Genomic DNA, 23,504 nt, shown 5'->3' with positions numbered 1-23,504 from the left:
AAATATGGAAATGGTTTCAAAGTTGAACTATCATTTAAATTATTGGAAAATAAATAACTTCATTGGTTGAATTAGCATTTTACAGTTGAATTCTAAGCATTGCCTTCCAGTTTATTATCTTGTAGATCTGTTTTTTATTTTATTATGTTACACCAAATTAAAGTCGAACATAGGTGTGAATGCAAAAGATTTTGTTCCTTAATTAATCCTTGCGCAATTGCAGTGTTCTCTCCTCAATGCCATCCTTGGTAATAATATTTATTAGCACCGAGTCTCCAGTGTAAATATCACGCTCAGCAGCCGAAATGAAAGTGTCAGAAGCGACGGCCACAGCACGTTCCTTGGTCAATGGGGGCAACTGATCAGCCGGCAAATTCTGGTTTTTGTAACCAATCTGATTGTCCAGCACTGGCTGCAGCAATGAACCAGCAGTGCCGCCAGCACGATAAGTGGCACGTTCACAGTGTCCAATGGGATCATAAGAGTAGACAACACCCTTGCCATCCTTGTCCAAGCCAGCCAAGATGTTGGACACATAGTAGGGGAAGAAGCGACGATTGTACATGATAATTGAGAGCATTTGGGCCACCGCATCAGTGGTCATGGTCTTCAGATGAGTGTGCTCATACATCTGCATACGCAACTTGACAAGGCCAGTCAACGACAGACTGTCGCACCAGCATCCCGTGGATCCCAGAACGGTGCGTGACGACATGGGAAATAGTTTGCTCTGGTCGCGTGAATGAATTGTGTAGCCACTGCTCAAGCGAGTGTCGGCGGCAATAACCACAAAGTCATCGCCGGCGATGGCAACTATAGAACTGCAAATGCAAATTGTATGATTATAATTTGACACTCTCCTGTCTTTGGGGGATTTGCACACTTACCCGCCGTTCGACTCGTATGGATGAAAGTCCACATGCTGTACACCAGGCACTTTGTAGTCCGGGAATTGTTCAACGCCAAGGGAATTCATGTTTTTTTCGCTAATAATTTGTATTTTTCGTGACAGAAAAAATAACCAATCCAAAATGATTTGCACTTTCTGTCTAGCGGCGTTTACCAATTGTATCGGCTTAATGTGACCGCAGGTTATATGCCAAAATGTACTAAATAACTCCAAATACTAAATATACTAATAATTCTAAACACACTAGCTCTATATACGCAATCGCTTATCGATAATTATATTAAAAAAAATCGATGGCAACACAGTTAAAATAAGAAGTGGCATTTATTAAGAACTTTAAACAATCTTTGGGCGTAAATGACTCAATAATAACTGGTACTCTTATTTAAGCTGTTGGTGCCACTCCTACGATGCGTTCTCTATGAAGTTGACCACGGTTTTGCTCCACAAGCTCCTTGACATCATAGAACCATTTACCTAAAATAAATCCAAGTTCAATTGCGTTTCCAATTTGTTAAAATAAATATGTTATACCTATGTTGGTATTCTGCAGACAGTCCTTAAATGTTTGACAACCTTCCATGCTGCTCAATACGCCGAACACTGAGAGATCTGACAATCCGGGCTGTTTGCCAGCCATAAACTTCGTATTACGCTTTTTTAAGCTCCACGCTCCATTTGTCGAGTGCATCATAAATGTGGGATCTGACATCATCGCTGAGATCGTGTCTTCGCTTCAGCATCTTCGCTATTGCCCACATGGCGGTGGCACCACAGTAAACCATCAAATCACGTTCCCACTTAGGAAAGTAAACATCCCATTCGCCTGCCTTCGAAAACCATTCAAATGTTTCGAAGGACTCATTCAGAGTCTGATAACAGTTGGGCGATATCAGATGCACTAGATGACTATCTGCCCATGTTCGCCATTTGCGTTCGTTCCTAATCGAGAAGTAATGACATTAAATACATCGAATTAAGTTGACTAACTGTACACTTACTCTTCCAACTCCTTGGTCATATTTTTGGGCGTGTGATCCTGGTACATCATGAAGTATTTGTTCATAATGTCCTGTCTCTTCTTGCCGTCATCGTCAAAGAACGAGATTTGTGGATAAAATTGCGCCAGTTCACCAACATCCGCGCGTTTATCATTCAATGTTGTGGCGACCAGCGAAATTATGGCACTGGAGTCGGTCATTTGCACATATTGCCCATTGCGTTGACGTATCAGCACCATGGGCACCTTCTTCACTGACGACCATCTGATGTCCTGGCGCAGCACTGCGTCCACTTCGACTACGGAGTAAGAGACGCCCATATAGTCGAGATAGGCACGCACTTTGCAGCAGAAGGGGCATGTCTGGAACTGGAAGAGCACGATGTCCAGGCCGGACGTGTCCTTCGGATTGATAAAACGCTTTGTGATGCGCACGCCGGCCGGCAGAGCTTCAATCACTTTGGGCGGCGTTCTTTCGTGCTCCTTGTGTGCGTTCTTGTCAGTGAAATTTGTGTAAAACGTATAACTTGATCCGGCCACAGCTCCAATACTTGCACCCAGCAGAGCCAGCTTAAATGTGCCATTGGATTTCGTTGCTTTTCGAGCAGTTTCCTCAACCGCTTTGGAGAATTGACGGCGTGCAAATATAATTTCCTGGTTGCGTTTGGATAATATGCGTAGGCTTTGGTTGCTTAGGGGCAATGGACGTGCGGTATTAAGCGCGACTGCTAAGCGTAGACACGACATGTTGATTGCGCCACTTAAATAAATACTTAAAAAACTAATTATGCAAAATTCGATTTGCAAGTGTTATCAAAGTGTGCAATGAAAATTTCTGCTTCCTCTTTTGCTACTGGCAGCCGATCAGCTGGTTGTGCTTGATGCACCCTGTGAACCCATACACAAAAATTTTTAACATAAGTTAAAAAACTATCAATAAAAGTACAAATGTATAGGTGCACCATCAACAACATGACTTTAAAATTAAATGCCGCAACAGCGTTTTAATTATAAATTTAAAAACAGCTATTGGGTTCTTCTTCTTTTATGGGTGCCAATCACTGCGAATCAGCTGTTCGTCAGCTTTACTCAGCTCGCCCTGTGTACGCCGCATACACAAAAATATAAACAAAAAAGAGTCAACCACCTATTTTTGCAAATCAGTTTTTAAAATGTCGACTGAAAATTTGGGCGTTGCAGCGTCTTTGGACAAATATGGCGAGGAAGACCTATTCAGTATGCTAGTGCGTTATGGTCTCTTCGTCGGAGCAATCTTTCAGTTTGTCTGCATCTCGGCCGCAGTTTTAATGAGCGGCAATGAATCCTTAGATGCTAACGAGGACGAAGGACGGGGCCTCATTGATGAACCTACGCCAAACAGTGCAAATGCGCGACGCCTGCACAAAATACGCAAATTGGAAAAGAAAAAGCGACGCTAGCTATGTTTATTTATGATCAACAACTATTCCTACTTTTATTTGTATTTACAAAGTATTTAGCATAAGTATCACTATAATAAAACTAACTTATTCGGTTCTATATAGACGAGCTGTTTATTCGACATCTGCAACGGTGCCTCCGCCTTGGGGTCGAAGTAAAGTTCCAAATTCGATCCCACAACGATTCTCGCTGCCATCTGGCGATCCACAATCACATTGAAGTTGTTTGCGTCGCCTTCTATCTCTTGAACCCGCGCCATGTGCACGCCAAAGGATTCGTTGATACCCACCACTTGAACTCGTTGTCCTGGACTGATGCCCAGGCGTTGATTGTGCTGCAGACTGCGACGATCCATGCGCTGTTTTTGAATAAGACGCTTGTATTCCTGTAAATATCCACCTTTAACACAGCGATGTTTCTTCTGAGCTGAGTAGACTTTGGCATTGTGTAGCATGGGCTGCTTGGCAATTAATGTGGATAGGTTCGACTCCAGCGATGGACTCGGGGTGCTGTCAACGTAACTAGCGTCTAGAATGGAGGTTTGCAACACACTTCGCTCACGCTTCAAGGTGGCAAGTGTGCGCCTCAAACTATGCCAAGCTGTTGGAGGCGTTCCCGGAGAACACTTCGTAAGGTTGCATAGAGTTGTCGATAATGATGATGAAGTTGGAGATATATTTTTTACACTTATAACCACAGCGGACGGCGTTTTCGGCGAACACTTCTTCAGGTTGTTTAGAGTTGGCGACGATGATAATGAAACTGGTGACATCTTCTTGCCACTAATAGCCACTGATAGTGGCTGGAATTTATTGCTAGGCGTTAAATGCAACGCCTTGGAATTATCGCGACATCTGTTCGAGTTTAATAAACAGCGTTTATTCTCTTGCTCTTGCTCGCCATCGGTGCTCGCATCTGAAATACGAGAATCATCGAGGCGTTCAGTTTTACTGCGGCAGATTGGCACATATTTTTGATTATTTGCAGGACGTCTTCGCACAATAATTTGGCTCACTTCATCGACATTTTTTTCTTCATCACTGCTGCTATTTTCGGCAATTATTATTTGCTCTTTTGATTTTCTAAAACGTTTATACATATTTTACAAAAGTAATAAACTAAATTGCTCCGTTCCCTTTTGATTGGCGCCGAGATTTAATAACAGCTGATCGCTGCCAGGGCTGCACAAACAGCTGAAGTGCAAGTTGACTCTGTTGTTGTATACCCTGTATTGCTGTTAATAATGGGCATTTTATTTCGATAAATAAAAGTCACTTAATGCATAAACACTAGTTTGTATTATTTTATATTCTAAATATTTATGTTATTTTAATTATCATAATAGTTCATATGTAGTTTGTGTGAAAAGTTTTTCCAAGTATTTGTGCAGCCCTTAAAGTTGCACATGACTCAATGAACGAGTGTGTAAGCATTCTTAAACAATCGGATCGATCAACGCCCCCCCACTCCTTGCCAACACCGCAATCTTTGCCCCGCTTTCCAATCACAATGACACATAATGGAATTTTGTTTGGCTGTTATTTTTAATTTTGGGAATAATATAAATTATAATAATCATATATTTATTATTATGCTGCTCGTAATGTTGTTGTTTTCACTTCCCTTTCTTCACTATGTACGTATGGATGTTTGTTTGCATGTGGTTGTGTAGTGTGTGTTTTTTTGTGGGTGTGGTGTGTGTGTGTTTGTTTTGTTTGCTGTGTGAATGCTTTCTCTTCTCAATTATTAACTAGAATTATTATGCAGTACTTTGAATGAACTTTTTTTTTTGTTTTTGCGTGAAATTACAATCGTTTTATATATGTATGTATTTAAATATATATATAATAATTTACGATAATTGTAAATTTCGGCGCACATTTGAAATGTTTAATGTCTAAATTGTTAAGTCAAAACTCATATTATCCTTTTCTCATTGTCGTTTCAAAAACGCTAAATTTCATTACAACAACTATTTATGTGTAAATAGGCAAAAGAAAAAAAGTATTAAACCATAGGTGTACATACATACAAAAGGGTCTACGAGGATCTCTATCTCTCTCGACTGAAGAACCACAACAAACAACCAACAACAACAACACAAATAAGAAAAAGAACGAATTCTCTCTTGGAACAATTTAAAAGCGAACTAGACGAAGCTGCATTGAATATGTCTATTTAATTTTTTTGGGTAAAGTAAAGTGTGTGAGTGTGTGATTTTTTCCGTTGTTGTTTGTTATTTAGTTAAATTCGCAATATTATGCGGCGGCTCGTTTACGCTATTATTACATACATTCAGTTACATATGTGTGTACTTCTTGTTGTTGCTACTTATTTATTTTTGTTTATCGTTTATCGTTATCGTTATCGTTATCATTCTGTTTGCTTTGTCTAAATTATTGTTTAGTTACTCACAAGTGCTGTCGTCATCGTCGCTGTCCCCGTCCCTGGTCACGTTGTCTTCGTCTTGCGTCTGTTTTCGTCAATGTATTGCTCAGCTCCTCCCACGCATACTGCATGCGTATGGCCGTCCTTATGTTGTCGTCTTCGTCCTGCATCTGTCATCACTATCATCGTCGTCAGCAGCCATCCTCCATACAGCCAAGGCCTTTGTGTTTGTGTTCTTCTCGTTCTTGCTCCCGCTTTCGCCAACGATCTTGTTCTCGCTTTTGTTTTTGTTACTGTTTCTGCTTTCGTTCTCGTTCTTGTTCTCGCCCTCGACGTTGCCAGCACTGTCGTCGTTGCCATCGTTGTTGTTGTTGTTACTGCTGCTGTTTCTGCTGCCGCCGCCCACTAAGCCTCGGGCAGCGGTTTCAGCTCCCTTATCTGCTTAATCAGATAGGCCTTCTCATCGTTGAACTGCTCATCCTCGGATCGATCCGTGTGGAAGCTGGTCAAGAAATCGACCAGTTTCGTTTGATTGCGCAGCAGGATGTCCAGAATGGGTTTCGGTTTATTTGGATTCGCCACAAACACTTTGAAGACATGAAACGCCTCGAATTGAATGTTACGTGAACGTTCCTTAAGCATGTTCATCATTAGCTTCAGGTTCTCCGGCTCTGATATATATCGTGTCATTACGGTAAAGTTATGCCTGTCCAGCAACAGTTCGCCCAATAATTTCAGACTCTGACGTCGGGTCACATAGTTCTCGGAGTTCAACAGACGCTGATAATGCTGCGAAAAGAACTTGTCATAGTTGGCGTCGAGGAATTCGGCACACAACAGCTTATGGCGTGTCAGTAGCTCCTTGAAGGTGGAGAAGGCATCCGAGGCAATGTCGAACGTGGACACTTCCACGTAACGGAAGAACTTGAAGAACTCATCCGAATGCAGCATGATCTTTGCCAGCGCTTCGTAGCGGGCGCATTCGCGCAGCATCGTACCCGAGTTGAGGGCAATCTCGGGATGTGCATCCTCGTAGCCGGCCATCAGTGTGAAGAGTATCTCCGGTTTCGTGCAGATGTATTCCACTGTGGGGGATCGGGTGCCGATCTGTCGACGGAGCACATTGTTGAATATGAGTGCCACATGCTTTTTACCCTCAAAATCGATGCGATGCAGATTCTGTATGAGCAACAGCAGCAGATTGCTGTTATACAGCTCCTGCGACAGCTGAGCGACAACATAATCCGCTGGTGGCTCCGCATCGCTGCTGCCGTACAGCATATTCTTGATGGACACCAGATTTTTGCTTACATCCTCCTGCGCCTTCTCCACCTTGCGATCGCCTGCCTCCAGTGCATTGATTGCTTCCTTCAGCGACTTTACCAATTCAACTGGCGTCTTCTGTGATTTACCAAACAGTGGCATTGTTAATGAATGCTGCTCTTCTTTTACTTTTTGGCTGCTGACTTTGCTGCTGTCTCTGCTGTGTTGTTGTTGTTATTGCAATTGGCTTTGTTTCGTCGTTCTTGTGTCGTCTCGTTCACTGCTGCGTCGTTTTGCTCAATTACTGATTTGCAGACACACAAAACAATGCTTGGCTATATATCACAGTATAAATAATATTCTATTATTATATATTATTTCGTCTTTTTTCCTCTTTCTCTTCTTCTTTTCTTCATGAAAAAAAAGAACGAATGCCAAACAGAAATGTTATTTAACATAACAGCACCATAACATTACCATTTGCTTCAATGTTATCTACAGCGATTAATTGTTGCCCCACCACAAGTAACCAACTGTCATAATCGGCTTGTAAAATTGTTTGTAGTTTCGACAAATTATTGTAAAATTCGTGTATAGAATATTTAATAAAAATTGGGCAATTGTAATCTTATGATTTTGGAATTTGAATTAAATGGCAGTCACAAGACTCGAAACGACAGGGCTGCAATACTATCGCACGTGCTTGAAATCAAAATAAACATCGCCGTTACATGAATCGGTATATCGACTCACTTGACGTGAACCTATCGATGTCCGATGTAAATTTGGTTCTTTTATTTTTGTGACGTAATTCAAATGCTACGCGCCTTGAATTGATGCTTGGTGGTAAACGGTTTTAAATTTAGGGACACAACTCTAGTTTTGTTTTTAATATCATTTTATTTCTCCTTGAAGTATTTTGATCCGTTTTTCTTTTAAATAATATATGCTCTAAGCGCATTCAAACGCACAGATATTTTATAGAAGTTACAGAAATATATATGTATTTATATATCTTTTTGTTGTTTCTTTGTTATTTTCGGGGTAGATAATTTTCGATAAAGGTGAAGTAGATACTCTATATGTAATGCACATCCATTTATTTATATGTAAGTATGTCGTCAACCCGCCCCAAAATGTTGATCCGTTGTTGCTTTCCACATTTTGCGTATATTATATGAAATGAATATTTATTTGTTTTTGGTTGTATTTTTTTTTTGTTTTTCGTGTATGTGTTTTTTTGTTTACGTATAAAAGTAGTTTTTAAAATCCATAAAATATCAGATAATAATTACAATTTGTTGTATAATATGTATATGTCTAAAAAGCGTTTGCCACCAATTTTATATTTTTGTTTCTCTTGCATTTATCAACATAAAACTAAGAAATAAGTCCATTTAGTCTTTTGCAACTAACATATACATACAATATATAATTTTCTTTCGTTTTGTTTTTTTTTTTCGAGTAGTCGTTAATAATAATATCTTTGGGCTTTGCTACGATTCTGTGTTTTTTTCATTTATAATTTATGCCGCGTAGTACACATAGATCATATGCTTGTAATTTTAATTGTAGGTATTACGAGTACTAAAACACGAAGAAAGTCTAAACGTTGTAGAGAGTGAGTTTGAAATCATATATATGTATATATATAATACTATATATATGCGTATAAGTAGGTATACTAAAAACACTTTTACCGACTAGTATATATGTATGTATGTATGTATATTTGCATGTGTGTGTGTGCAATGTATATATGTATAATTACTAAATTATTGAGATATTCTATGAATATATATTTCATTCATCAATCATCATGCACATTCTCGTTCTTTCATTGATCCTCGTTTTGTTATTTGTTTGTTTGTTTGTTTTTATATGTATGTCTTTCAATAAATGTGTCTGTGTAGATAAAACGAAGCTCTAGCTTAAAGTGCAAAAAATACAATTGCGAAGAAATGAAGATCGAGAAATGCCTACTATATAGAAAACTTTTGCTTTGCAACTCAGTTAGAAGAAGTATTATCTCGACTCGCCTCGCCTTGCCTCGACTTTCGACTTAAGCGGATGCATCAGATATATATGACTAGATGTATGTATATAGTGTATGTATAATCGCTACGGTTACTAAGATAGATACTACGCAATGATCGATCGTACATATTGCTACGATATTTATATATATGCATATGTATATAGTTAATAATTAATTATAGTTGTAGGTTGCTGTTGCTGTTGTTGCTCTTTCTTCCTCTCATCATTCATTGCTTCTTCGCTGGGCTTGAAGTTCTTAACGTGTTATTCCGTCCTCAATTCTGTCATCAGTTCGTTCGTTGTTGTTGATGTTCTTGCTTGTTGGGCACTACTCCTAAAAGGGGGGATGAATGGGAGCGATGTGGTGTCACACACAACGACACGCACATATATCACTGTGGATGCTGCTGCTGCTTGCGTTTGATAAAATTGCCCTCGGCGTCCAGCCAAATGGCGGCGCCGTTGTTGTCCTGCTTCGCATCGCTCCGCTGCATATCCATCCCCGTTCTTATCATTTACCTATGCAACGCATTCGAGATCTGCTTCAGCGACTGCCCGACCTCGCCCACCAGCCGCTCATTGTCCTGCACATTCTTGCTGCCCGCACTGCGCAAATGCTGCGATTGCGTCTCCACACGCGTCACCAGCTCACGGAAATGGAATTTCGAATGCGGCGGCATCGATTCGTTCTCCGCAAACACCACACACGAATTCTGCAATATATTCAGCTTGTCGCTAAGCTGCAGCCACTGCGATGCCGAGATGGCGTTCACCGGATGCTTGAGCGAACCCTCCAACAGTGTCACCAACTCGAGAATGCTCTCCCTGCTGATTTGCGTAGAGTTTATGTTATCCCCACCGCCCACACCAACACCGGCTATTTTGGCAATGGGCGTGGCATAGATGGTGAGTTTGGTGGGCTTATGAGGCACCGCAGGTTTGCTCTGGCTGTTGCTCGTCACAATGCTGCTCAACTTGCCCGGCTGACTGTTCGAATTGGAGTTGTTGAATTGATGATGCTGCTGCTGCTGATCGTTGCTGGTGTAGAGCGACTGCGTCATGTTCTCAGCTCCATCGTTGGTGTGCTGCTGCTGCTGCTGCTCGTCGCTGTTGTTGCTGCTGCTGCCCTCGGCATCTGTGAAGAGTTGCGTTGAAAGAGATGTTTTTATTGCAGTTGTTGTTGTGGGTATTTTGGTTGCTACTGCTGCATGAGCTGGAACTGGAACTGGAGCTTGCTTGTTGGGCTGTGCTGACGGAGGACATGTGGTGCTGGTCTGAGTGGTGCTAATGGGGGGCGGTGGTGGCGGTGCCGCTGGTGGCGGTTTATTGCCAAATTGCTGCTTAACAGCTTTCAGGCCATATTTGGGCGACAATTGGCCATGACCATTGCTGGCCATGGTTGTCGACGTGTTGGACTGTTGCGTTGGTTGTGATGGAATTGTGGTGCTGGCATAATCACCGCCAGGCGGCGGCTGCTCCCAAAGTTTCTTTAAGCTATTAATACTACCTGTGCTACGTCGCTTGCCCTGCTGCTGCTGTTGCTGCTGTGCATCTCCCGCTGTGGTTGCTGTTACAGTTGTTTCATCTGTTGTTTCGGCATTTGAGTTGCTCACATCGATTTTGATTTCAGTCTTTTGATTTGCAGCTGCTGCTGCTGTTGCGCTGCTAAACTTGTTGTTGCAATTGGCATTCGCATTGGCATTGCTGGGAGGTGTTGGTTGCTGCTGCTGCTGCTGCTGGGCTGGCTGTGGCTGCTGTTCCTTGTCCACTTTACGCAGATGTGCCTTAAAGTCTATGATGTTCGAGGGCTGCTCGGCCTTTGGCAGCGGCGCATTCAATTTCTTTGGCTCCACTTTCTTGAGCTGTGCCTTAAAGTTGTTGTTGCTGTTGGCGTTGTTGGTGTTAATGTTGCTGCTCTGACTGTTGCCATTTGTCAGCTTTGTCGGCAGATTCTGCTTTGGCAGATTCATGCTCTCGGCCAACTCGGTGACCAGTTGCGACACAGGATCAACAACTAGCGGCGCTGCAGTTGAAGCACTGCCATTGGCATAGCCGAGGGATGAAGATAATTCGGCTGGCTTGTTGGCCGCCTTGATTTCGGTGATGAGTTTCTCCTTCAGATTGAGCGACTTCTCGGGCAGCGGCAGCGTCGATGCAGCTGCAGCAACAGCAGTTGGTGCCGCATCGGGTGGCGTGCCGAGCGAACTGCACGAGTCTGTGGATGGTTCACGTTTGCGCAGCGAGACGCCAAAGCGTGAGCTGGCCTCCTCGACGCTGGGCGCCGTGTTGCTGACATCGTTGCTGCTGCTGTGCTGCGCATGCAGATGCTGTTGTATGGCCTGGACGGCACTCTCGGGCGCTGGCGGCGGTGGTGGCGGCGGCAACGCCTCAAACTCTTCGAGCGGCGGCGGTGGAAACTCCAGATTAGCCAACGCCGGTTGTGTGACGACGCCACCGCGTTTCGGGGAATTGCTGCTGCCGGCGGCACGGAACGAAGAGAATGTCATCATTGTGCCCTCGGTGGTGGTGCGATGTCGCTGCAGCTTATTCAGACTGGCGGCTGCATTGTTCTGCATGGTCACGCCACCCGACGAATTGCTGCGTATCATCTGCTGTGGTTGCTGCACCTTGTTCGCTGCCGTGGGCAAGGCGGGCACCGCGGGGGGCGCTCGGGCTGGCGGTGTGGCATGTCCGTTGGAGGAATCGCCACCGCCGCCACTGCTGCTGCTGCTGTCCTCTAGGCTGTCGAGGAAGGCGCCAATGCGCGCCACCTTCGGCAATGTGCCATATCGATTCACCACACGCTTCACATTCATCACCTCCAGTGCGCCCACCGTGATGGGATGAGCTGGCAGCACGGGAGCCACTCCATTGCCATTGATGGCCACCACTGGCGGCTGTTCGCGTGCCGGATGCTGCTGCGACCGCTTGCTCTGACGCGTCTCCAGTCCACGGTTGCCCATCACCGGACGCTTGAATGAGCTGTGTTGCTGCGAGGAACGCGGTCCAATGCCCGCGGAGATGCCGGGCACGCTGCCATGCAGCGAATGTTGCATTTTGTTGGGCGGCGTCACTGTCAAACTCTGCTCGAGGCTGTCGCCGGTGGCATCAGTGTCGGGATCAGCCGCCGGATCCGTTTCCGAGTCATAGCGCTGTGTCAAATTGTTAATGTCCCGTGTGAGACCTGCAAAAAGTGCCGAACGAAAAACAGATTCAATTGAGTGTTCAAGTGTCGTGTGGAAGTGCTTTAGCATGCGCGTGCTCGGGACAATGGATTTTGGATTAGCGTGTGCTGAGTATATATGAATAGTCGTGGTGGTCGCGACGACAAACCCAATTTGCTCAATATTTGTCAACACCAAACAAAATAGTTAACAAACAAATGAAGCACTACAAGTAAACCAAAATCAATCAAACATAAAGCAAACAAAATAAATTAGAAACTAAGTAAAACAATTTAAAACTAAATCAAACACCAAAAAGAAGCTACATTGAAAAGGGGGAAACACAAATAAAGAAACATATTTTCGAGGCTTAGTTGTGGAATCAAAGAAATGTTGGCTGATAGTCAAAATTATTTTAGCTTAAAGTATTTTAATCTAGCTGTTATTGTTATCTATTTTATTAACTATTCGTTAATATTGTGTGGTAATTGAACGTTAGTTGAATTCTATTAATTCTTTTGGAACCAAAGTTACCGCGAGGCAGCAATAAAAATACTGTTTACACAGAAATATACCGAGTAGCAATTATATTAACTGTGAGTTTTCTGAATTTGAGCATTAAAATATTACTATATTACGTTAAAATTACTGCAATTATATTGGTCACAATTAAATGTTCTTTTAGCATTAACAGAGTGTGTTCTATAATTAGAATAATATTAATTTAATATTCCTTTGAAATCACGTCAATTTAATTCGGTTTTCAAAAGGGTTAAACTAAAAGCCGTCAGTTGATGTTCAATTTAAATTAGCAATTTTTAAAATAAATTTAAATGTATTCAAATCTTGTTCTAAGATTCCACTAGAGTAAGCCACGTATGAAGAGAAACCAAAAACGAGATTAAATGATAATAAAAGTATTCAAACAGTAAACACTACCAAGGCACATTTAAATATGGAATATGCCAAGAAAAATTAATGAACTTAGGGCAAAGCATAAAAAATACAGAATAAGAAAAATGCGTAGACTTTCTTTTCTTCTGTGTGTGTGCATCACAAACCAATAATAAACAAAACGAAACATAAATTGTAAATAGAAATTCTTACTCCATTGACAAATACCTCGAAATAGGATGTCGTAAAGGAAACTACTGCAGGAGGATGATTTCTTAATGGAATACGTTTGTTGTTTCTGTTGTTGTTGTAGTAATTGTTGTTTCTGTTGTTGTTGTTGTTGTTGTGTACGTATTTGTTGTGTCTGGGTTGGAATTTGGGTTTTAAAATTTCTACATAGGGTCTGGCTAAAAATGTTGTTGGAGTTGGAGTTGAAGTGGAAGTTGCTACTACTACCATTCGTATTGAGCTCATCGATAAAGTTGCGTGCCTCCTCCTCGCGATATGTTGAATCCCGGCTGCTGCTGAGCAGGCTACAAACAAGAAGGAAGCATAGTTAATACTAGTTTATATGTGATAGTCGCAGATATTCACCTGGTGCGCTTCGGTGGAGCTGGCGCCTGCTTGCCCTGTTTGTTGGTGGTGCGACGCATTTGCACATTGCCTTTGCCCTGGCTGGAGAAGGTGCTCAGCTTGGTGGAACTGGAGCCGGTTTCTGGCACAAAACAATGTATATATTAAATTTGTTAATTGAGATACTGTAGATGATGATGTTTGCAACTCACCTGACATGGGCGTGCTGGCCAATTGTTGTTGCTGCTGCTGCTGTTGCTGTGGATCGAGGTTGGGCATGCCCTTCTTCACCATTTGCGGCGTCAGACTGAGCGATGCCGATGCCGATGAGGAGGCGCTGGCCGTGTTTAAGCCGCCGCCAGCCGCCGCTTGCTGTGTCGCTCCAGTCGCTGTGGTCGCTGCTGTCGCTGTGGCATTCAGTTGTTTCTCGACCGCTTCGGTGATGGACGATTCCTGCGGAGCGAAGAAGGAGAGACGTGCAGCACGTGGATCATTATTGCTATCACTACGGATTGTTCTTGTTGTTGTAGTAGTAGTAGTAGTAGTAGTAGTTGTGGTTGTTGGTGTTGTTGTTGTGATTGTGCGATGACTATCACAGTTGGTGCGCTGGCATGCCAATTGCATCAATCAAAGCTCAATGCCATTGTCGTCGTCATCATTGTCGCCATCGTAATCATCATCAACATCATCATCATCATCGATGTCTTCATCATCTTCATCATCATCATCATCCCACACCTCGACCTCGAATTCGATGTCACCGTCACCCACCTGAAACATGTGCTCCAGCGCATGGTGTATGCTCTTGAATGTGGGCCGATCCGCTGCATCCCATTGCCAGCACTGCCGCATTAGATCATAGACCTCCGGCGGACAACCGGGCGGCCTCTCCATCCGATAGCCCTTCTCGAGCTTGTGATACACATCGGTTAGATCAATGCCCGGATACGGCGACATCCCATACGTGGCAATCTCCCAGAGCAGCACCCCAAAGGCCCACACATCCGATTTCGTGCTAAACTTATTGTATGCCAATCCCTCGGGGGCGGTCCATTTGATGGGAAACTTGGCACCCGCATGCGCCGTATACGTGTCATCGCGCATCAGACGGGCCAAACCAAAATCGGCCACCTTCACGAGTTTATTGTCACCCACCAGGCAATTGCGTGCCGCCAGATCCCGATGGATATAGTTGCGTGACTCCAGATAGCTCATACCCGACGCTATCTGTGTGGCCATATAAAGCAGTGCCACCGCATCCAATGTTTCGCGTCCAGCGGAGCGCAGAAAATCGAGCAGATTGCCGTGCGACATGAACTCGGTGATGATATAGAAGGGCGGCTCCCGAGTGCACACACCTACAAAAAGAGAGCGAGAAAGAGACACAGAAAAAGAAACAGAAAGAGAGAGAGTATAAAGATTTAGTTGAGCTATAATTTGTAGTCACAAGGATGTCGACTGATCCCACCGATTAGCTGCACCAGATTCGGGTGCTTCATCTCCTTCATGATGGCCGCCTCCTCGAGGAAATCTTTCAGCGCCATCGTGTCCTCCTTGAGCGTCTTAACGGCCACCGTGTTGCCGTAACGTTTCCACACCGCCTCGTACACCTCACCGTACTGTCCGCCGCCCAGTTTGTGCTTCATCATGATGTCGGTGCGACAGATTTCCCACTCATCTGGCTCGGGACTCAATGGAAAGACTGTGGGTTTGTTTTGCTTGGGCGCCGGATAGAGTAAAGGAGTGATTAGACCGTGTCCCTCGTGTGGCACGCTGTGATGATGCACCAGCTCGGCTAGAGTATTGAATTTGGCCTCCTGCGTGACAAACACTTTGCCATCCGGATCCTCCGATATGCGATAGTGATAGACGCGTCCCTCGTATCTAGAGACAAAAGAGTTTTAGTTGTGATAAGGAATTTATTAAACTCATCTTCGCCTTACCTCAGACTAATGCTGCGCTGTCCGGGCGAACTTTCACTCTCGCGCACCAGAAAGCTGCCGTTGATGCCCGAGCTGAGCAAATACTCGGCGGCATTGCGTGAGATGGGTCCGTGGTACCACGAATGCTTCTCCAGCGAATTGAGCGGCGTCACATAGTTGGAGGGCACCCAACCCACATTGCCCGAGTCCGAATGCGCCTCGCACCATTCACCCGACTTGTTGTAGCTCAAAATGCGCACCTGTTCGCCCTTCTTCAGGCTCAACTGATTCTCGCCACCTGCCTGAAAGTCGTAGAGCGCCACAAACAACTGGGGATCATCCTCCTCGGGCCCGGGCGCCAATAGATTCTCCTTGGAGGTCCAACGATGCGCCGACTCGAACACCGATGTCGCTGAGCTGTGACCGCCGCCAAGGGAGGCGAGCACGTTGCCCACGCTGGACTCTTGGCTCTGGAGCTCGGCGGCATCGGCGAGCAGCGTGGCCGCCGTGCTGCCGGCCGGAATGTGTGGCAATGGACGTGACTGCAGCAGTGCTTCTGTAAAATGCAAACAAAACCCAATGAGAGATGGAAATAGAGAGAGAGGGAGAGCAAGGTGAGTGAACGTTAACTGCTCTAACAAATCTCAAGTGTGACTGACTGCTGCTGACTGCTTTGGCTTTGACTCTGCTGCTTTGGTCACGACACAATGAACGCAGAGCGCTGCTCTCAAGGTAAACCCGTTTCTCTCACACAGGAATGCGGGCAATTTGTTGTGAGCCGGGAGCCAATTGCAGTCGGGACAGCTGGCAGGGGCAACAACAACAACAACAAACGCAGCTCCACACAACTCTCTTTCATTGAAAAAACAGATAGAAAAAAATAAATTATGCATAAAACGGCATAAAATTACACCAAACGTTGCCCAGGAACAAACAGCGACAACGACAACGAGGCGCATTCGCATTTATTGTGGGAAGTTCTAACAGAGATTTTTCAGTAAACCGGGTATCGCAATGTATCTGCAGTCATGTATCTTTGTCTGTCGTTGTATCTGTATCTGTCGGATGCACGACACCAGAAGCAGCAACAGCAACAGCAACAAAAGCGGTTTGCGGCATTTTATTTACCCTTGTGAAAGGCATTTCAACTCTATCAAACGCTTGACAACTGAGCCGACTGTAGGCGAAAATGTGAGGCTGTATCAAATGTATCTTTCAGATACTTTTTGTGGGTGCAATATAACGAACACTCTTTTAATGTACTTTAATAAAAATAAATATGCCTTGGAGGTCTCGCTTTGAGTGTGTGCAAAAAATGCAGCTTTGAGACTGTTTTTATGTCGCCATAAATTGATAAATTGCAATAAAAAATATCTTAGAGCTATACTAAGCTACGTTTAGGTTAAATGCGCGTTTTTACTATTCTGCGACAAAAATAATGTCAAATGTGATAAAAAATATATGTATATTGAGCTATAAATTGGGCTTTCTAAAAATACACTTTTCTTACTTTACTTTCCAACTAACATATATTTTGAGTTAAGAGAAGAAAGAAATATCTCACTATTGAATACTTCCAAAAACATATCTTTCTTACTTTACTCTTCCACTATTTTTAAGTTAAGAGAAGAAAGAAATATCTCACTATTGAATAGTTCAATCTTGTTTTCAATTCACGTCTTTATCACACCGTTCTTCGTAGCGTGTTTTGCCTGTAAAACTGGTAGCTCTGATTCTATTTGCTTAACCACTTAACAGTTCTCTAATTTCAAGGCAATCTCAATCTTTTAATTGAGATCTCAATAATAAACTATCTAGTTTCAGAGTGTCTAGTGTATTTCGACTTCAGCTACTGGCAACTTGTGGCAACTTTGCATGTCGCATCACAAATAATTGAGAAGAATTTACGTTTGCATTTGTGTGTGCAACGGTTATTTTTCTTTTTTGTATTTTGTACATTAAGCAGCCACTTCCGTTTTGGCACCCAGATTCTGGGTAAGCTCACACCGGACACCAACCCGCCTCCTCCTCCTCCTTCCCCTTATCCTCATCATCTACACTGACATGCCGATGGGTTTTCCCATTTTCATGAGTGCCGTCGCTGTCTCCCTCACTTGACACTTGAAGCCGGCCTCAAATTAGTCTTGAATGTGGGTGCGCTACGATTCCGAAAGTCATAAAACCCAAATAATAAAATATAATGATATATTTTGAGAAGGGTTCCCATTGGAGCATTTCAATTGGCCCAACGCTACGCTGTTAATTTATGCGCGCGAGACAGGAAATATTAATAGCCATAGATTCTGGGGGACGGAAGCTTAGAGCTCTCTCTTCTTCCCCTCCCCATCCCTCTGGTTTATCATGGTGGTCCACTGACAATGCAAATCACTGCGATGTCTGTTCAAATGCATTTGAGATTAACCTGTAACGACTCTCAGACCATATGGTCAATTATAACTCTCGGTAAGCAACCGACAACCGACTGCTGATGATGACTCACTGTTAGTTGTTGTGGCGCAGTACTATAATGAAAACGGGGTCGCTTTTATTTATGTGCATAAACATAACACATATCTGGGATTGCTCTCTCTCTAGCGTGTTTTGTTGACTCAGTGAAGAGTTCAGTTTTTTGAATAACAATGAGTAAGAACAATGATTCGTAGAAGGATTCCTCAAATGGATTAGATGATAAACAAATTTTCAGAATAAGTCTGTTACGTTTTACTGCAAAACAATCAAAATATTTATGACCATTCACATGGAGTATTCAATGATTAATTTCATTTGTTTGCCGTTCAATAGAGCCCTTCATATTTTAATAGAAAATATTGCGTCTACATGGATTATTATTCAGATCCATACATTGTATTTGACCTAAGGGAAAATTCCTAAGAATTTCTATAAGAAACTTAGAGCACTCGCAGATATTTACTTTAAATTATTAACAGAGGTCAGACTATGATCAGAAAGATCATTATAAAAGAAAGATCATTGATAAATATCTAAATATGATAGTCAACTTTAATATTTGTTTAACAAGTTTAATATAAAATCTCTTTCTAACACATTTCTATTTAAACTTTACGTAACTTTTTAAAAAACTCTAGAGACAATCTCAACAGATGAACACTTCACATTTACAGGGTATACATCCGTCTAACAAACTCATTAAGTTGGCGTAATTAACCCATTGCTTGATTACGCTTGATTATCATGCATTATTTTGTTTGTTTTTTTTTTTTTATATCAAATACATTTCGTTCTACAATTATTATGAATGACACTACGTTTAAATTTGTTGTTACCTAAATTCATGTGATATTTGCCGGGATGGCCGCGAAAAGAGCTGTGCTTGGTACCTGTAGAAAGAGAGAGAGTGAGAAAAAAGAGAGAAAGAGCAATACATCATGTTCAACGTTGAGATCAAACATGGAGAAATGAAGAGAAACAAAATATCATCATTGCTTCATTCCTTACGACTATTTTTCTATTTCTATAATATTGAAGATGCAATGGCTTTTCTTTTTTTTTTGCTTTGTACAATGACTTTGTGGATGATAATGATAGAGGGGCGCACCAAAGAAATTAAATAAATAAAAAAAGTAGCAGATGAAACTACAAACTACGCTTTATATATATAGATATGAATTTGTATATACAGAAATCTATTTACAGTTAGTTGAATGACATCAAAGCGGCTTCGCACAACAACAACAACAACAGCAACATCAACAAAACAAAATACTTAGTTATACGCTCTAAAAGAATCCGAAGAGAACAAACCACAGCCGTAGGCCAATTAGAGCCTCTCGACAGCGGCGGAGCGAAGGCAGAACAACAAGTCTGACAACAAAGTCATGTTAAATGGTGTAATCTTGAGCGGGGTTAGAAAAATAAGAAAACTATCTCTGACGGATGCCAAGCAATTTTTTTATACCCGCTAACAATAGGCTAGAAGGGTATCATAAGTTAGTGGCTCTATCAAGTGTATGTAACAGGCAGAAGGAGTCTTTGACGTTCCTATAATAAACAATGAATTCTTGATAATCATCAGCTGCTTTAGTTGAAAATCTGGTATATTCTATACCCCAAAGTATATTTGAAGTGTAATAGTACATCGATATATCAAACATAGCATTCGGTATATTTTAGTATTTTCCAGTATATTAATTATGTATATTGTGTTGGTATATTCTATACTCCATGGTATATTTTAATTGTAATATTATATCAATATACCAAATATAGACTTCGGTATATTTCAGTATATTAAATAAATATATGATTGATGTATTCCATTCACTATGATATATTTAAAATGATATACCAAATTTAGCATCTGGTATATTTTGTATTTTTCAGCATATTAATTTGGTATATTTTATAAATAATACTTGTTTGATTCTACTACAAATGGGTAACGGGTATCTCAAAGTCACGTCAAGTCGAATGTAGCTTTCTTACTTTTTTACATCGCAACCGTTAACAACAAAAAGACCACGCCTCCCTTAGACATTTGACAAAAATTGTTGCCCTCATCAAATTGCGATTTAGTAGTCTCCAAATTGGGGACAACGAACTTTCAAGTCGCTCTCTCGGAGAGTCTCTTGGATGCGTCAGCTACTGGCGTTATTAACGGGGAATTGGAGCAAGCAATGCTCAGATTTAAGTGTGTGTATGTGTGACGCACAGCTAATCATAGCAACGAGAATTGGGGTGAGGGCTGATGATGCTCTTCGAGTCCCGGACTAGTAGCTTATCTGGCATCTCTGGCAGCTTAGCGCGTAAATATGCAAACAGCAGCAGGAAAATGATGCAAGTCTAAAGATACCCACGGGGGTAAAACCCAGATGCATCTACATAAATAATACAAGCTGCATACTATAGATATGTTAGCCAGGCCAATCGACCTCCAGTCGAGGACCAAATACTTGGCCAAAACATTCGATGGCACTTCAGCAGTGGCTTTGTCTTTGGGCCTGTCCTTGTCCAGTTTTATGGCTCGCACATTAAACTTGATGTGTCTGCTATTTATTATAGCTAACCTCACCTCTTTTCCCCCCTATCCCCCCTCCATTTGCTGTGCTGTCAACTAAATGCGCTGTGATGTGTGATTTATTGTAATGCAAGCGAGTCGAGAAAAGTCTTTAAGCACCACAAAACTTCATTCATTGCATTGGCGTTTTATTCAATAATTCACTCAGCGCCTCACAGTCTGTGTGCTTGTGTCTGTCAGTTAGTCGCTTTGTCATTCATTCATTAGCCGCTTCACAGTTCATTCATTCATTTCATTTCATTTGGTTTGTCTTCTCTCTCTCTCTCTTTCTGGGCCCTTCGCTTGTTTGTATTTTCTGTATTTTGTATCTTTTGCATTTGAGCACGTCTCGTTTTAGTTGCTTCATTTCTCTGGCTTTCGCTCTTCTTTTCTTTTTTGTTTTTCTTTCTTTTTTTGCAGCTTTTCCCTTCCCTTAAGGGCTTTTGTGTCATGCCCTGCATTGGATTTGGGTTCGAGTTCGAGTCTTCTAGGCACTCTCTAAGCCATTTTGCCTGGCTTCGCCTTGTCGCTTGTCGGATTTCATTCACATCGCCGCCTTTTGGCCGCAGTTCATGTCCAGTCAGCAATCAGGTAGCCAGTCCGTCCGTTTGTCTGTCTGTCCACCGGTTAGTCGTCTGGCCTGTTGGCCCCGTCAACAGTCATTGGTAATAAACTTTTACGGGTTAAATTTAATTAGACATTTCTCTGGCTTCCGTTTGCGAATATGGAAACACAAACTGAGTTCGTTTGCAAGAATCGCTTGGATTTGATTTCTGTAGTTGTTTAAGCCAAGTACTACGACCAAGTAATAAACTCAATTATAGCCAAATTAGCAACACCTTTAATTACAAGTTGCCCGCAAAATCATTTCCTTATTTAAACTTAATCACGACTCTTTTGCATTGCCAGCTGCTGAAGTTTGGCAAATTAAAATTTAACGAGAATTATTTGTGGCTATTAAAATTTAACATTTTAAATATTTCCCGTAACAGGACAACATTACTTATTAATGTGGAGTTCGCACATTTTACGATAAATAAATGTTGCTATTAAAATTTAATATTTAAAAAAAAATATACAGCTTTATGTGGATATCGAAATTTCAAATATTTGAAGAAGTATATGTTGGCTTTTAAAATTGTATAATGTAAATATTTTACAGGAAAACTTAAGTAAGAGGAGTTTACTCATTAACAAAATTTACGAGAAATATATATTGTCATTAAATGTTAATATTTAATTTATTATTCGAAATATAACAGCTTCATTAATGTATGTGGGTTTCACAATTAGGAGAAATATGTGTTGCTTTGAAAATGTATTATATTATCTAAAATACTTTCCTTAACTTCCTGAATTTATGAAATATATCTTGCTATTGTATTTTATTATTTAAAATATTTTGCAAAATTTAATAGCTTTAATAAATTATGTGGATTTCGAAAATGCAAAAATTCGAAGAAATATATGTTGATATTAAAATTCAATATTTAAAATATTTTCGGAATATGACATGAAGTTTCTTGGAACTTAAAAATTTATCTCAGTAGAAAAAGTAGAAAATGAATAAGATGTTTAAGTAATGTAGTTAGATAGCTTGTATGGCATTTGTTACTTTTTATTAAATTCACAATGTCATGAATTATTCCTAAAAAATTGACAAAATAATAAGCTGTATATCCTGCCACGAAATAATGTACTACATATCCTAACACGCAAAACTTTTATAGTTTTCCCCACTGCGTAATTTGCAGGTACAAACCATATCTTAGGCAACAAATCTTGAAAGCTGCACATATTTTATATTATGTACTTTGGCTTGGAGTGCGCACCCCTTGTTCATTTTTCAATTTGACATCGCATGTTAAGTAACTGACACTTGGACATAATGCTGCGAATGTAAAAGAATTTAATATAGCCGGCAAAAAATTTACATACATACGTATGTATGAATTGTGGTACTTATGTACATATAAATAAAGGTGAGAAGACGGCGAACCTCCTCTGGAGGACCCTCTGAGTTTGTGTTTCAGTTTCAGTTCCAGTTACTCCGCAATAACAAAAACAAACCCAACAAAGTGCGAAAAATATGCGAAGAAAAACTACAGAGAACGAGAAATGCGAAATGAAAGAAAAAAAATGAGAGAAGATGCCAGAAACAAAAGAACATAATTCTATGGGCAAGCGGAGAAGGCGCGACGCTGTTTGCTAGAAATGGGTTGGGTTGGAGAGTTGGAGAATGGAGAGAGTGTGAGAGAGAGAGGTGAGGTGAGGCAAAGTCGTCTGTCCCTGCACTTGGCAAATCCACCCTTGGCAAACTCTGTGACTTGGCAACTTCGTGTGCTGTGTGCCGCTGGCAATTTTTACCACTTTTATAAGGATTCCACTCAAGGCTAGTCCTCAGCTCCCCCCCCTCGGCGCCTAGTGTCCAAAGTCGACAGAGTCCGTGGTTCGTGTCCCTGTTGTAAAGTACGCATATCATAGAAGAGGGCATGGGAAAAACAGTTCGCTTGACGTTTTCTCTGACGCAGCGCTGCAGGCGTGTGTCAAGCGCGCTGCCACGCCCCCCACGTACACACACACACACATATGCAGACTGCCCTGCCATATGTTGTTGTACAGCAAGAAGATGAAAATCAAGTGAGTGCAATAAATACATATTAAAGAGTCGAGAGTACAGAGAAAATAAAATCAATAATGGAAATACTTTGGGAGACAGCAAGCACTTTATCGTTGACAAAGCCATCATTAAAACCCATCCAGCAAATTAATTGAATGCTGCACACAAAACGAGAAAGACAGAGACTGGGAGACTGACAAATGGATGCTACATAGAAAAATGTTTGAGCAAGAGATTTTTGTGTGAGTGTCTGTTTGG

The 23,504-nt window shown here is 41.8% G+C and overlaps 6 protein-coding genes across 10 annotated transcripts in view; 1 reads left to right on the top strand and 5 right to left on the bottom strand.

Annotated features, from left to right (window-relative positions):
- Positions 1 to 77: 77 nt before the first annotated feature.
- Positions 78 to 1,080, bottom strand: LOC132793941 (proteasome subunit beta type-1). The gene is made up of 2 exons (XM_060804112.1): positions 888 to 1,080; positions 78 to 821 (listed from the first exon to the last, which is right to left on the bottom strand). Exons 1-2 carry the CDS (start codon positions 974 to 976, stop codon positions 203 to 205), a joined length of 708 nt encoding a protein of 235 aa, XP_060660095.1. The 5' UTR covers positions 977 to 1,080; the 3' UTR covers positions 78 to 202.
- Positions 1,081 to 1,215: 135 nt separating this feature from the next.
- On the bottom strand, positions 1,216 to 2,767 carry LOC132793153 (prostaglandin E synthase 2). Its single transcript, XM_060802843.1, is given in 4 exon segments — positions 1,216 to 1,387; positions 1,445 to 1,574; positions 1,576 to 1,852; positions 1,912 to 2,767. Coding segments are annotated over 4 exon segments (1,245 nt in total). The 5' UTR covers positions 2,658 to 2,767; the 3' UTR covers positions 1,216 to 1,295.
- A 307-nt stretch (positions 2,768 to 3,074) lies between these two features.
- Positions 3,075 to 5,974, bottom strand: LOC132793154 (uncharacterized). The gene has a single exon (XM_060802844.1). The coding sequence runs from the start codon at positions 4,447 to 4,449 to the stop codon at positions 3,421 to 3,423; it is 1,029 nt and encodes a 342-aa protein (XP_060658827.1). The 5' UTR covers positions 4,450 to 5,974; the 3' UTR covers positions 3,075 to 3,420.
- LOC132793156 (protein anon-73B1) lies at positions 3,083 to 3,349 on the top strand. The gene has a single exon (XM_060802846.1). It carries the CDS (start codon positions 3,083 to 3,085, stop codon positions 3,347 to 3,349), a length of 267 nt encoding a protein of 88 aa, XP_060658829.1.
- Positions 5,975 to 6,119: 145 nt separating the features above from the next.
- LOC132793155 (protein Mo25) lies at positions 6,120 to 7,429 on the bottom strand. The gene has a single exon (XM_060802845.1). The coding sequence runs from the start codon at positions 7,161 to 7,163 to the stop codon at positions 6,144 to 6,146; it is 1,020 nt and encodes a 339-aa protein (XP_060658828.1). The 5' UTR covers positions 7,164 to 7,429; the 3' UTR covers positions 6,120 to 6,143.
- A 968-nt stretch (positions 7,430 to 8,397) lies between these two features.
- LOC132793152 (tyrosine-protein kinase Abl) overlaps positions 8,398 to 23,504 on the bottom strand; it is a 31,712-nt gene continuing 16,605 nt past the window's right edge. The window contains exons 2-10 of one of the 5 annotated variants that reach the window (XM_060802842.1): positions 18,897 to 18,950; positions 15,613 to 16,147; positions 15,138 to 15,553; positions 14,441 to 15,027; positions 13,882 to 14,122; positions 13,691 to 13,811; positions 13,325 to 13,629; positions 10,546 to 12,222; positions 8,398 to 10,173 (exon numbers count right to left, since the gene is read on the bottom strand). In XM_060802842.1, coding sequence (XP_060658825.1) covers positions 9,554 to 10,173; positions 10,546 to 12,222; positions 13,325 to 13,629; positions 13,691 to 13,811; positions 13,882 to 14,122; positions 14,441 to 15,027; positions 15,138 to 15,553; positions 15,613 to 16,147; positions 18,897 to 18,950 — 4,556 coding nt within the window. In that variant the 3' untranslated portion in view covers positions 8,398 to 9,553. Of the gene's footprint in view, positions 12,223 to 13,324; positions 13,630 to 13,690; positions 13,812 to 13,881; positions 14,123 to 14,440; positions 15,028 to 15,137; positions 15,554 to 15,612; positions 16,148 to 18,896; positions 18,951 to 23,504 lie in introns of all 5 variants that reach the window. The other 4 variants (XM_060802837.1, XM_060802839.1, XM_060802838.1 and 1 more) reach the window with 4 other exon arrangements.

The sequence above is a fragment of the Drosophila nasuta genome, chromosome 3, assembly GCF_023558535.2.
Source record: "Drosophila nasuta strain 15112-1781.00 chromosome 3, ASM2355853v1, whole genome shotgun sequence".
Lineage (NCBI taxonomy): Eukaryota > Metazoa > Arthropoda > Insecta > Diptera > Drosophilidae > Drosophila > Drosophila nasuta.
This window is presented reverse-complemented; position numbering and strand designations above follow the sequence as displayed.